The following is a 14332-nucleotide window of genomic DNA, read 5'->3' on the forward strand; positions in this document are numbered from 1 at the left end:
AAAATAGGGATCAAAATAGGAAACTTTTGAAAAAAAGTAGGACCAATTTGAACAGACCCTACGAAAAGAGGGACCAAAACACGTATTAAACCTAAAAAAGGACTAACGTGCATCGATTTTGCGAAAAGTGGGATCTTAGTGAACTTTTGAAAAAAAGTAGGACCAATTTGAACAGACCCTACGAAAAGAGGGACCAAAATACGTATTAAACCTTTAATAAATCACTCGACAAAAAACACATTAGTAGTATCAAGGTTGGTAGTTCATCTTGATGACTAGTAAAGGTCATTGTATGAAGAAATATATCATATGAAAGAGAATCACTATTGAAGAAGAGACTGTTGCAAATAATCTAAATGAGTCTAAGTTGAACATCATATAAGAAAAAGATATTTATAAGAATTCATCAACATGTTTTTAATAAATAAATAAAAAATCAGTAAACATTTTATATTAATTACAATATCATTTTGTATTAATCATAAAACTTTCCATTCTTAATATAATGACTAGCATGAGTCAATTAACAAATAAATTAATAAAATAGAAACTCAATAAAAAATATAAAAATTTGAATATTTAATAAATAAAATTTTTAATAAAAATATAATTAAAAATACTTAATAAAGAGGTTATAACTTAAGAAAGTTGTTTAAAAATACTTAATAAAAAGGTTAACATTCATACATAAGTCAAGTTAAAACAATCATATTCAAAATTGTTTAAATAATTAACAAAGGGCCCTTATAGCTCAGTGGTAGAGCGTCAGTCTTGTAAACTGAAGGTCCGTAGTTCGATCCTGCGTGAGGGCAAAATTATATTTTTGTTTTCTTCTCTACTTTTTTCTTTATTAAAAAATGATAAATAAATTATGCTTTTGCTTCCTTTATTTTGAAAATCTACCCGTGTTCAATATGACAAATTGAAGAGAAAATAATATTTTCTTTTCTTATAAATTAAAGGTTTATATTCACCTCCTATTTTTGGGGGAAAACCTCTAATGAATATTATGTTAAAATATTTAAAGTAGTGATTCAGATGGAAGTCGTTAGAGGAATTGAGATTTCAAACTTTTTCTGATAATTGATTATTAGAAAAATTGAGACTTCTATTTTTTTTTATACATAAAAAAATTGAATTTATGAGATATTGAAACTTATATTTAAAATATGTTTATATAGGAAATTTTATCAAGGTGGTCATTTATTCAACATGAACTGTTTTGGGATAAAACATGTTGTTTGAATAACGAATTTTAAAAAAAAATGAAATTCTAAAATTTTATGAAAGTAATTATATTATTTGAAATTAGATAATTTCAAATTTCATATAAAAATAGGAGTTTAATTTTTTTTTATTCTCATATTTATAATTTATTCCCCATATTTTGTCTTCAATTTGATTTTGAATGTCATTTATTTCACCGACACTAATGCATTGTTGACTGCTCTTCTGTTAATGTCAATTCTCAAATGAAAAGAAACAACAATTTGAAATAACAATTCAAAATCATTAAATTTAGATATTTTAAAAGTGGTCAATTTCTCTATCAAAAACACAAAGTTAGGTTTACCATTCTTTTAACTTCTGATTTTTTTATCATATTAATATATTAATCATTTATTTATATTCTTAAACTATATTATAATATTTTAAAATGTTTAGTATTATACTTATCCTAAACTTAAATTAAATAAGTAAACTGTATTTCAACTTTAAAAATTGAATACTTAACATTGTTTTCAATTACTATGATATACAAGTGGTTTGTACATTAGTATAGTAAAAATAAAAATTTGAAAAATAAAATAATATACTAAACTTCAGAAAAATAAAAGTCTCAACTACGTGTCAATTAAAAAATATAGAAGTCCCTCTCTGAAGACTTTCATTGTTGAAATTAAAAAAAATAATAAGCACAAAAATTTGTATGTTAAATAAAGGTTTATGTTGAGAAAGACAGAATTATTTTATATAGGATAAAGGTATAATAATATATTGTCGTTTTTATTTTTTTTCAGTTTCAAATTGTGTTTAATATACTACTTGTGTGTTTATTTATCAACAAGCCCTTATAGCTCAGTGGTAGAGCGTCAGTCTTGTAAACTGAAGGTCCGTAGTTCGATCCTGCGTGAGGGCAGTTTTTTTCCCTTTTTCTTATTTTTTGCTTCTATAAACAGAAACTTGTAGTATCTTACGATGGCAAAAGAAGACTGATTTTGTCAGAACTAAAAACGGCCTTAATGCTTTAAATAATAATAGTTAGACAATGCAACAATGATGAGAGTGAAGAAACAAAGTTACATGAAACAGCAGTACATGAGTTGTGGTAGAACTCTAAAGTTGTGACACACATGGTTAGAAGTTGTGTTGCAAGAACATCCTCTCTCCTGGAGAAGCAGGACCAATCTCTTCATCAAGGCTTCTCAAAACATCACCACCACCTCCAACATTGCTCAAGTTCTTACCTTCTGCATTATTCTTCCCATCAACATCTACCTCAGACACTGATGACTTTCTCCTCTGAGAAGATGTCACACTGGGGAAGGTAATCCATGAGGGTGCTCTGAACTCGATCCTTTGGTCCTCATGTTCTACCACATCAGTCTCAGAAACTGACCTGTTTGAGGATATTTGAGATGATTTCTTGTGCAATCTGTTGCTTCCCAAAACCACCTCAGTTGGCAAAATAGGCTGCTCAATGCATGGACTACCCATCAACTGTGCAAGACCTCTCTCCAAAGCTGTTGTCACTTTGTCCATTGAGGGTCTCTCTTTCCCTCTCATCCTCACACACTTACAAGCCACATTGGCTATTCTCTTCAAGGCTTCTACATCAGGAGGGGGTTTCAAAACTGGGTCCAAAATTTCAGCTATATCTCCTGATTTTATAAGAGGCACTGCCCATTCCACTATGTTCCCTTCTTCATATTGCATGTCAATGGCTTTTCTACCACTCAGAATCTCCAAAAGAAGAACACCAAAACTATACACATCTGATTTGGTTGTGAGGTAATGAAGCCTGTAGTATTCAGGATCAAGATAGCCAAAAGTCCCAGCTGGGAGTTCAGCCAGTGGTGAACCACTATCTGCAGGACCTAACAATGATAAACCAAAGTCAGCCACTCTTGCATTGTGTTCTTCATCAATCAGAATGTTTGAGGACTTTATGTCTCTGTGAATCACAGGAGGGCAAGCATAGCCATGCAAATATTCAATTCCACGTGCTGCTTGCACTGCAATAGTCACTCTTCTTATCCAATTTAACTGTTCTCTCAACACTTGGTTTATCCCATGCAAGTGTTGGTGCAAGGAGCCATGAGCCATGAACTCGTACACAAGAAGTCTCTCTCCACCTTCTTCACAATAGCCTAGTAGGTTGAGCAAATGAGCGTGGTTCAACCTTGAGAGCAAGTCAAGTTCAGTGTGAAACTCCTTGGAATTCTTCTGCATGTTGGGAGACACTATTGCCCTTTTGACAGCAACAACTGTCCCATCTTTCAGCACTCCCTTGAACACACAAGAGAAACTCCCCTTCCCCACTATGGACTCTTCCTTGAATCCACAAGTTGCACTTTCTAGTTCCTCATAGGTGAACATTTGAGCCCTTCTGATCTTTAACTCCTCATTGTCTGGCCTCACCTTATTCTCGTTTTGCAGGGATGAACTCCCGTTGAGTTTCTTCCCCTTTGACCCTTTTGAACACTCACAATCTCTTAGCCTGTAGCGGACGTATAAAATTGCAGTTATTGACACCACACTGACTATGAAAACCGCGAAAGCAATCTCGGCAATTACAACTGGCAACTGTAAAGCCCAGAATTTTTCAGTTTTCTTCTCAGTGGAAGCATTGGAGTATGAAGAGGAGCAGTTCGTGAAGCATTGGGATGAAGAACAAGAGGCACAGTTATATTCACACAGTCTATCAGAAGCCAAATTGCATGCACTCTTCTGATACATTTCAGGAGGACAAGCACCGCTGCATCTCATGCAAACACGAGAATCTGGTGATTTGCAGAGACCTTTATGCTGATTAATGGCATATGAACCAGGAGGGCATGGAGCAGGTTGACACATTCCTGGTGAAACAGCTAAAGGAAGTGAGGTGGGAAAATCAACTCCCCAACATGAAGGCATAAGATATTTGTCAGCAAGAACTGCACAAGTAAAGTAATCACCGGCTGCAACTTCAAAAACCTTAATCCCTCTAGGAGATGGAGTGCTTCGTTTGATGATAAAGCCCCAACAAATCACTCCACGATCATAGCTCTTAATCCCACATGCATGGAACTTCCCTCCCACTACAGAAAGCATGGGATCATTTGGAGCCAAATCAACGTTTCCTTGACCTGCATGTGCCACAGAAATTTCTTCCCCAAGGTTCAAGCTTCTCCCCCAACAAACAGTCCTGGAATTCACTCCCTCTAAGATTCCACACACATGATACCCACCGGCTGAAATTTTCTGGAATCTCTTGTCTTGTGGAATCAAACTAATCACCAGGCTATTAGTCTCATCACCCCAGCAGAACACAGTCCTGTTCTGAGAAAAAAGACCACAATTGAATTCGGAACCAGCTGTGATTGATTCAATCTGTCCCCCAAACACATAGTTTTTGGTCATGTTGTAGCCCCAGCAATCAACCAAGGAAATGTACCTGTGTTTTCCAGTCAAAGGTTTCCTCAAGCCACAAACATGGTAATCACCAGCACTGATTTCTAGGTACTGTGCTCCTCCGATAATAGGTTGTGGCACTCCCATTTCAATGTAAGCACTGCTACCCCAGCAGTACGGTTGATTGGAACCCATCAGAAGCCCACAGACAAAGCCGTCTCCAGCTGTTAGACCAACAAATGAAAACTGGGCTGGTGTTCCATAGATTATGGCTGAATTGCCTCCATAACATGTCACTGTGTGAGAGCCATCAGATTTCAAACCACAAAACACAGAACCCTTTTCGCCGTACGAGATGGCAATGGATGACATGGAACCAAGGCTTGTTACTTGTAACCACAAGTACGATAAAACCACCAGCTCAAACAGAAGCCTAAATGAACATGGATTCTCGTTCAACAACTGACGCTTTAGCGAGATCCCCATAATACAAAGAAACCAAAACATTACCCAGATAAAAATGCAGAATGTAGAATGCCTAATAACAAAATTGTTTGATCAAAGTATATAGCTTTGCTTCCATTCACTTCCCAGAGAGAAAACTATTCGGTAAGGCTAATGCAGTCTAGAGGGAAAAAAAAATCTTGCAAACCTCATCTTGTTAAGAACTAAAACCCCATGATAACACCATTACCTCACGATTTCGTACAGACTCTGTGAATAACTAGCAATGCAAGAAAAAGGAGTAGTGAAGGTGAAAAAAGCAAGCAAATTGAGAATCTTCTTCATTTAAGCCAAGGCAAATAGATAGGAACGAAACTGTTCTGCCATTTCCAATGCATAGGAAAGAAAATCCCATGCTTCTTGCTGGCTAGGTGAGAAAGACAAAAAGATTGCATAAAAGGCTGCAACAAATCCAACTGTTTTCATGACGAAAGAGACTCTTAAATCACTGCATCAAGAAGGTGTTTGAATGAGGTGGCCAGCCCACATTGTGAAAAGCGTTTTTGCAATGCATTTTGGAGCATGGGGTGTTGGAGATGGGAAGAGGAAGTGAAAGTGAAGGAGATGTAGATAGATTGCTGAGGGTGGTTGCAGGGTATTGTTGTTGTTGCAGACAAGAGGGTGGGGGAGAGACGGTGCATTAAATGACAGAAAACTGCTCCTTGTATACTTATGGGCAAAGTGTTGGTGAAGCTAATAAATGATAAAGTTAATGCAATTCAATGTTTTCATGCTTGGACTACTCCATTTTTGGCCACCACTTCCAAATCTTACTTTGTTCATCAAGTGTGGCTAATGGCTTCCAACTTGGAACGATACAAAACATCACATCACACCTCAAACCATTCATTTTCTACTTCCATTCTTTCTCTCACTTTCCTGTTCAACAAGTTTCTCTCTGTACAGGTTGCTTCATTTTCTTTCACTTCCTCTTGTCTGCTTCATCGTCTTTCTGTTATATATATATATATATATATATATATATATATATATATATATATATATATATATATATATATATATATATATATATATATATATATATATGTTTGTGTGTGTGTTTTTTTTTCTGTTTGCTGAAGTTTAGTCTACTTGGTAATTTGACAAACTTGTTTTATGTGGATAGAAGTTCGATTTCTGTTTTTCTTGTGAGAACTTGATAATGGAGAATTGTCTACACATGAATCTCTTAAATTCAGTTCATTCAATTTTTCTAATAAAATATAGAGAAAAGTAATACATGTTATGGATGTGATTTGTAATGCCATGTGAGGAAAGCTGAAAATATAAAAAGTATTAAGTATTTATTTGTATGTTCATAAATGAACACTTTAAATAGACATCAATTTGAGGGTCTTAAATTAATTAAGTACTTGAGTTATATTTTTAATATTTTAGATCAATTTAATCAACACTTATATTCCTTCGATGTCAAATATACTGTACATTAATCATTAAAACATGTTAGTTGGATTAGTTTCAAAACTTTTCAGAATTAAAATTTGTATGCATCATATTTATACATATTCTTTTATATATTCTATTCGTTATTGTCGGTAAAATTGTTTTTCTTAATATATTTTTTTTCACATTTTGTGAAAATTTACATATGGAATATTCACTATTGTTATTCTGAAAATTTTTATATTCACTATGGTTATTCTGAACTTTTTTATGCATTTCATTGATGAATAATAATACTTTCACACTATTATTAGCACTCAAATTATAAGTTATGAATTTTAATAATGATTTTATTCAATCAATCACATTGTATCATTTTATAAATCAATGAAATAATATCTTGTAAAATGAATTTATAAATTAATGAAATAATATCTTGTAAAATGAATTTATAAATTAGTGAAATAATATCTTATAAAATGAATGTATTTGACATGTTGAACAGTCAAGGTACTAATACTCTTCATTAATTTCAGTGGTTTTAAATTTGTATATCATTTAAACAAATACTATTACCCTTTTCCATATCTTATTATCCTTTTCACATTATCACTTTTTTTGAATCATTATTTGGGTCAACATAATTGCTCCCAACGTTGATGCATTTGAAAATTTGAAGTTGGAAGTTTAAAAAGTTGAGAGTTGAATTATAGATAATAAGCTAATTAATATGGTTTGTGAGAAATGCATTTAATAGATGAAACGTAGCCATAAAAAGAAAAGGAAAGGGAAATGCAATTAAACTAATTTCATGGTTTACATCTCACACTTCTTTGGAAGTTTATTTATTACCTAACCTTCCCAATATGCCTCCAATTGTGTCTCCCCCTTTAAAGACTCAAATAAACCCTATTTCTTCATTAGTTTATATATTAATGCTTTCTCCCTTGGATTGAAAAGCTAATTGTAGAAAATCACTTTTTCATAATCTTTAGAAGGAAAAGGAAAACACACCAATTTCTAAGTTATGCATGCACTGATAATATAAATAGTATTGTTGGGTCATCTAGTAACAAAGTATTATAATATGTGAGGGGGAAATTGACTATATTGCTTAAAATAATAAAACTATTTTAATTTAACTTTTTAAATAAAAAAGATTAAACATAATATTAATTCTGCATCTATTTTTTAACCTATTTTAACAATTATTATATAACTTAATTCAAAAACAAAATAAAAATAAAGATATTGATGGAGAAAACTCCACTAAAGATAGTCCTGTTTCTTATAAAAAGATTAATCATACCATGACTATCTCATAAAAAAAGGAGAAAAATGTGCTCAGTTTTCTACAAACACAAGAAGGGATGAGGATACATTTACATGCTAAACTATATACTGACAGACCCACGGATTGGCTGACATCAAACTTAAGAAAATTTAATGGTAAATAATATGATCTCGTATAAATATACAATCAGAAATAGTGTCTTAAAGGATAAATATAAATATTAAAACAAACAATGATTTTTATCATTTCTAAATGCCAAAAATAGACAGAACTATGGCACATTCTTTAGTTGTTTGATAACTGAAATCTTCCAAAAATGTCACCTAGCTTTTTAATTACTGTGGATATAACCTCTTCCAAAATAATGAGCAACCTGCAAACAATTAACATGATTAACAGCACCATCTAAATTTGAATTGATGTAACTAGACTGAAAGGCCAAATGGCCTCTCACCAAATAACCAGATTTTAGTTTACAGCAGAAAAAAGTTGTTTCCAATCTGTTTCATGTGCCTATTTTTCACCATTTTGTATAGAAAATCTAAAAAAAGAGACACTACTCTTGTTATCTGAAAACATATCTAGAATGAAAACAGAAAACAAAGAAATTGTCTCCAGTTTGCAAAACAAATTTAAGAGAGGTGACAGAAATAATAAAACTATATGGATTGGAATTTTACGTATATTTGTTTCAATTTATGATTTCAAAAGTTTGATCACATACCAAAGTGATTCCACAGAAAAATGATTTACAAGGAAAACTATGTAAGTCATGAGGATTGAGTTATTTGATTTCTCTAATATGTCATATGAACATGTAAGATCAATTTCATGACCTATCTCATATCTCCTTATATGTTGGTCAAAATTAGGATGAGGGCTAGTTCGTACCTATTAAATATCATTCTTCAACTTTTGAACAGTGGATTATGACTTGTTGAAAAATCTGGAACTAATTTATTACCCCAAATAACGCACCAAGCACTTCATGAACTCACTGAACAAGAAAAACAAATAATATCAATACACAGAAGAATCAAACAGGTAGATAAGCAACTCGGAAAGTTAAACTTTGGCAAAAAAATTATCATCTAAAGTAAAGTTTGCAACAGGCAGGCCAACTATCAGGCCTACCTTTTTTTCAAGTATACAACAAAAGATGAACAAAATAGCTCTTGCATTGCAGGTTTTAGTGCAAATGAAACATTAGAATTTAAGCTAATATGCCATAAAGCAATTTGAATTTCAAAACACCAATCTTTTAACTTAATATGAGAGAATAGAATACTTTGAGTAGCAATAACAATGAGGCGGTTCATCTGGAAAAAATAATGCATAATAAATGGCCATTTAAAGATGTACATCCTATTTGAATATCAGGTAAATGTTGCAACTAGCAACTCGTAAGACACTGAACACTGCAATCAAACTGAATAACTTCATTTACTTTTCAGGTTTATATTCATTAGTTTTACTTTAATGCATAATGAAATGTCAAAGCACCTTGGAGATTAGCCTCATGGATCTTCTGGGCAGCTTCATACCAGTATTCTTCATGCTTCGTAAAACTCTTGTCGTACCATTTGAAACTTGAATCTCAGAGTCTCTGTTTTTTCTCTTTTTTCTGAGCTCCATTTTAGAATCTGGATCATCACAATCTAGGCTAGATTTCTTAGGTGGATCACCAAATTGGGAGCATCTGAAACCGCAGTACAAATATACTCAAATCAGTAGAATAAAAGCACTTTAAAAACACTGAAAAACATAGAACAGTAATTACTCTGAACTCTCCCTTCGATCAACAATCCTGCCACCCTCCTGCAAGCAAAAGAATGTTTTAGCACACTTAAAGTAAATGATTAACTAAAAAAAAAACAAGACAAATAATATGTACACGAGACCAACATTCCATAAGATTGCAAAGGATCACAAAATCTTTAGGTTGCCGATACTTAAATGATCAACGTTCTTTTCTTACGTAAAACATAACCTAACATAACCTAACATCTCCAACACATCACAGAAATAAATGATAAAAATTCACAGAAGTGTTAGTGGCTACGATGGATGATTCCAAGATACAAAAGTATGAAGTGTTAGTGGCCACGTAGGAAACAGCTTTTAGTAATAATATCAATATAACTGTGTGATGATAAGAACCATTCATATTTCTTTTTCTACAGTGGAAGATTTCAAATTCTTCCAAAATAATTCTTCTATACCTATTCTAGAGAGGGTAGACCTGACAGACATCAAGATTTCAGTTTTCAATTTTGATTTTGAGTGAAAGGCTCTCCAAATCACATCTGTCTACCACAGTATTATCCCAAAACCTATAATTAAACTGGAACTAGAATAGTTCAGCCACATCAAATCTAATGTTTGTACTAGACAAAAACGTACATATATCTAGAAGGCTAAAGAAAAAAACTATACCCATTCATCAGTTAGTGATGTGAAATTGTTGCTATCAGTTTCAAAAATGATCTCAGTTTTGGAAAGTCTACCCTGTTCCATGTCAGGAAAAGTGCTCTTTGGATCACTTAAATCCAGGGAATCATCATTGCCATAGAGTGAAACTGATCCATATTTACGACAATTTATAACTTCTGAGTTTTGTACTCCCACAGAACTACTTACTGAAGCTCCAGCACACACCAAACTAGGATTCACAAAGCAAGAATCATTTAGCAGAGCACAATCCTCAAAACATTCATTATCAGGTTTTGAATTTTGAAGTTCTAGTATGCCAGGATATGACAGTGATTTGACAACAGAATCACAGATTGACTTGATGAATGGCATATTGGTAGCATCTGAATCGATGATTTTCTTAGACTTGTCTTTAGCACAAGATTCAGCACCACAAATAAAAGTGTTCAGTGCACCATTTCTAGCTTCAGCTGAGAGAGTTGAATGCTTTTCCTGTAAATTATCTTTCACTTTTACAGTCATGCTGCATGGAGTCAATGAATTACATATCAAAGGACTGCCATCTGTATTCTGTTTATCTAAATCTGTAGCTCCATCTTTTGTCAGTTTCAAGCTTGAGGGAGACCTGGCCTGACTATCATGCTCATCAATTTGTCCAGAATTTGTACTCCACAGAAAGGAAGATTTTCCTTGTGTAGAATTCTCGGCTAAGTCACTGAGATCCTGCCAAAGGCTTCGGGATTTGTTTTCATGCAGATTCTCACTTATGCAAACCTCGTTTCTAAACCTATTAGTCCAATCTGTTGGGGACAAATTTAAATCAACATGAAGACTAACTCCCACATCTGACCAGACATAGAATTGAAATGACGATGGAGGAGCTTCAGTAGCTGCTTTTACTGAAGAGGCAAAATCTTTCTCAACTGAAGGTGCAGATGCTTCTACTACTTCGCTGTTATTTTGGTGACAAATCAGCACTGTGCTGTCTCTCATTTTACCTAAATGTATTTCGAAGCCTCTTCCAGGTGACTTTGCCTTCTTCAAACCTATATGCATCGTATAGCCAAAGCACCCTGCATGTGCTGCACACAATTAAATGAGACATGTTCCAACAGACTGTACAACTAAAAGAAAAATGTAAATAAAGGTGGAGTAATTTTTTATCCAGATCAACTGCCCTTGCCTTGCACAATTCTAGGCCAAGTCATAGGAGCTATACCTTCTGTGAAATCAATAACATAACTTTTTAAGACGACCATAGTTTTCAAAATTCAAACAGCTCTGCAAACCAGTAATGGAAGACTGAAACTTACATTGTCTTCCTAACTAAGACAATCATTATTCTAATCCATTAACCGGTGCAAAAGAATCACTTCACCTACCCCTTGGCATAAAGTATATAAACTGCTTCCTGATTTCTTTAAAAGATCGAAGAAGAATAATTTGGTTAGACAGTTGAACTGCGAAGGCAGGTATACAAGGTCTTGCACAATTGAACACAAGCCACATAATTGTGGGTGCAGCCAAATTTGGCATTACAGAATCAAAGATGACAAAATATTAATACAATAAAAAAGAAAATCAGGAGCAATGGAAAAATTATTTGCATCCATTTGCCAGAATACTTTTGGTCAGTCATTTGAGATCTTTAGGCTGCAGTTCCAAGGAGTGGGATTTTGACCCAACAATGATAAGGATCTTGCAATCAAACATTGTATGCATCCATCTTCCCCCACCCCTCACTGCTTGAAAATCAGAAGAATTGCAAAATGAGGAAAAGAACGAGTCCAGTAAAGTAAGACAAAACATTGTGCATACATCCTAGGAGTACCCGAATACACTGAATTGGATTGGGCATCATCCCAGTAATTCATAGATATTTTTCAACCATGGGAAATGTAGAATTACAAGATCTCATCTCAGCGAAAAACAGGTGAGAGGGTGTGGAATGAAAATTATCAGTGAAACAGTGGAATTTTCCCCACCTAGGAACTAGAGGGTTTTCTCATACAAAATTTATTGTTCTTCCTTCAGGTTTGTATTTTTTCAGCAGCACCACACCGCAATATCTAGTTTTCTTAGATCTACTGCAGTGTCCCCCAATCACTAAGCAGACCCTTCTAAGAAGAATAGTCACTTGAGCCAAACACACAAAAAAAAAACACAAAAATCTGTTCAAGAAACTTCGCGCCTACTATCATTGTTTCTTGAAATGAAACACTTGTACATTTAATAAAGAACTAAATGGGGAAATGACAATATTTTGAACCTTCACAGGAAATCAGTTCCAATTCATCATCTTATGCTTGGAACAACGGCATTGACAAGCATATTTATGAGTAAGACTAAGATATTAATTCGTAAGCACCCCATTGCATCTTTAGTAGGTGAAAAGGTAGAAGCACCCAAGATTGACAGAAGGAGCAGTGAAGGTGTATGTGTGAAAGAAGAATGTGAATGTAAGAGAAACATAGAGAGAAAGTGAGACAGAGAACGATGATATACCTGATGGAGATGGAAAATGTTGCAGAGGATGATGCTTTTGTTTGATTTAGGAAGACCAAGCTTTTTAGAGGGAGGATTGCTTTGGTTTAAGAGAGTGGTAATTTCGTCAATAACCATAGAAAAAAGAACATGAATTTTCACACCATATGATTTTTTTTTTTAATATTTAAATTATAATAATATATAAATTAAAATTAAAAAAAAATGTGTGAGAGACCATGGAATGGTTTTTGAATATAATAAAGATAAAGTGTTAAATGATCATTTTCTTAATCAAGATTTGTGATGTGTTTTTACCCTAATGGAGTTGGTGAGAGAGGCTAAACAAAAGCAGATTATAGACAAGCCTTTTGCTGTGACACGTGTAAGGCTGTGGGAAGAGTGGGTTGCAACAGCGCCGTCTATTATTGGGCCTCACTCTATCCACTTCTCTTATTGGATAATTTTTTGTATTCTTCAAATGTTTGAATTTTGAATACTACCTCTATTATCTTGTCAAAAAAGTCTTACTTTCTTTTTAAACATCAGTGTCTAATGACAACTGGCTTCAAAGGTTTTTATTGTAAAATTAAAAAAAAATATTATCAGAGTTTATTTTCAAATTAGATTCATAAATGTAACAATTTGAATGATAAAATAAACTTGATCATATTCTATTGATTATTTTGATTAGTACAACGTTATTGTCTTTTATTACAGACATTGTATTTGATCAATTAAGGAATATCATGTATGGGATAAGTGGTAAATATCTTCAAAAATAATATCAATATTAAAGTTTTCTTATAACAAAGTTTTTTAATGTGTGTCCTACTATAAAGTATTAAGAGTTAAAGAAATTGCACAAATTTAGGAGTAAGACAAGAACAAAACAAAATTTTCTAGATTATGATAATTGTGATGGTCAAATTTTATCAAGTAAAATTTGAGCAGGTAAGTTTTGATGATTTTAATATTAAAAATTGTATTCTTATAAGTTTTGACTAATTTAATTGATTAAACTCATTTAACTGATTGTTAATTTAATTAGTGGTTCGAAGAGACATGCGCTTAATTAAATAATTATGTATTTATATATAATATACACTGTATAATCACATATTTATATTTATTTCTTCTCATCTTATCAAATCAAACAACAGTACAATTTAAATGCAGGTAAAATGAGTTTTCTAAAAATAATTATAATAAATATCCTTTTTATATTTTATTTTTTTCACATTATAGTTCTTAATACCTTATTATTATTAGTTTCAATGTTAATAGAAGGTTGTTTATAGTAGAGCTGTCAAAACGAGTCCTCTGGTTCGATCCGGTCCGGCCCACCACGGATTGGTCACTTAGTGAGCCAACCCAACCCGACTCATTTATTAGCGAGCTAGAAAAATTTGAACCTGACCCGACCCTCCACGGGTTTGTGGATAAACGGGTTGGCTCACTGGCTCCCTTAATTACAATTTTTTTTAAATAAAAGAAAATTACAAACTTTCTATAATTCAAATCTAAATAAATTTTACTCTCAAATTTCACTTTCAACATCGGTGTTTAATTAATTTTGAAAATAAGGAACTTAAATAA

The 14332-nt window shown here is 33.1% G+C and overlaps 2 protein-coding genes and 2 non-coding genes across 11 annotated transcripts; 2 read left to right on the forward strand and 2 right to left on the reverse strand.

The window, feature by feature from the left end:
- The first annotated feature begins 740 nt into the window (after positions 1-740).
- Positions 741-812, forward strand: TRNAT-UGU (transfer RNA threonine (anticodon UGU)). The gene has a single exon. It is a non-coding gene; the product is annotated as a tRNA-Thr (tRNA).
- Positions 813-2068: 1256 nt separating this feature from the next.
- Positions 2069-2140, forward strand: TRNAT-UGU (transfer RNA threonine (anticodon UGU)). Its single transcript has one exon. It is a non-coding gene; the product is annotated as a tRNA-Thr (tRNA).
- Positions 2141-2217: 77 nt separating this feature from the next.
- Positions 2218-5865, reverse strand: LOC108338844 (serine/threonine-protein kinase-like protein ACR4). The gene has a single exon (XM_017575887.2). It carries the CDS (start codon positions 5119-5121, stop codon positions 2359-2361), a length of 2763 nt encoding a protein of 920 aa, XP_017431376.2. The 5' UTR covers positions 5122-5865; the 3' UTR covers positions 2218-2358.
- A 2144-nt stretch (positions 5866-8009) lies between these two features.
- On the reverse strand, positions 8010-12889 carry LOC108338911 (uncharacterized). Of its 8 annotated transcripts, none has more exons than XM_017575978.2 (7): positions 12755-12879; positions 11632-11991; positions 10253-11331; positions 9597-9634; positions 9320-9515; positions 8708-8813; positions 8010-8189 (listed from the first exon to the last, which is right to left on the reverse strand). In XM_017575978.2, the coding sequence occupies exons 2-6, from the start codon at positions 11783-11785 to the stop codon at positions 8811-8813; spliced, it is 1470 nt and encodes a 489-aa protein (XP_017431467.1). In that variant the 5' UTR covers positions 11786-11991; positions 12755-12879; the 3' UTR covers positions 8010-8189; positions 8708-8810. The 8 variants fall into 8 exon arrangements, with proteins under 8 accessions (XP_017431467.1, XP_052733998.1, XP_017431468.1 ...); XM_052878038.1 differs by having other exon boundaries at positions 11875-11991; positions 12755-12878; XM_017575979.2 differs by lacking the exon at positions 11632-11991 and having other exon boundaries at positions 12755-12889.
- Between the last annotated feature and the right edge of the window lie 1443 nt (positions 12890-14332).

The sequence above is a fragment of the Vigna angularis genome, chromosome 5, assembly GCF_016808095.1.
Source record: "Vigna angularis cultivar LongXiaoDou No.4 chromosome 5, ASM1680809v1, whole genome shotgun sequence".
NCBI classification, from domain to species: Eukaryota; Viridiplantae; Streptophyta; class Magnoliopsida; order Fabales; family Fabaceae; genus Vigna; species Vigna angularis.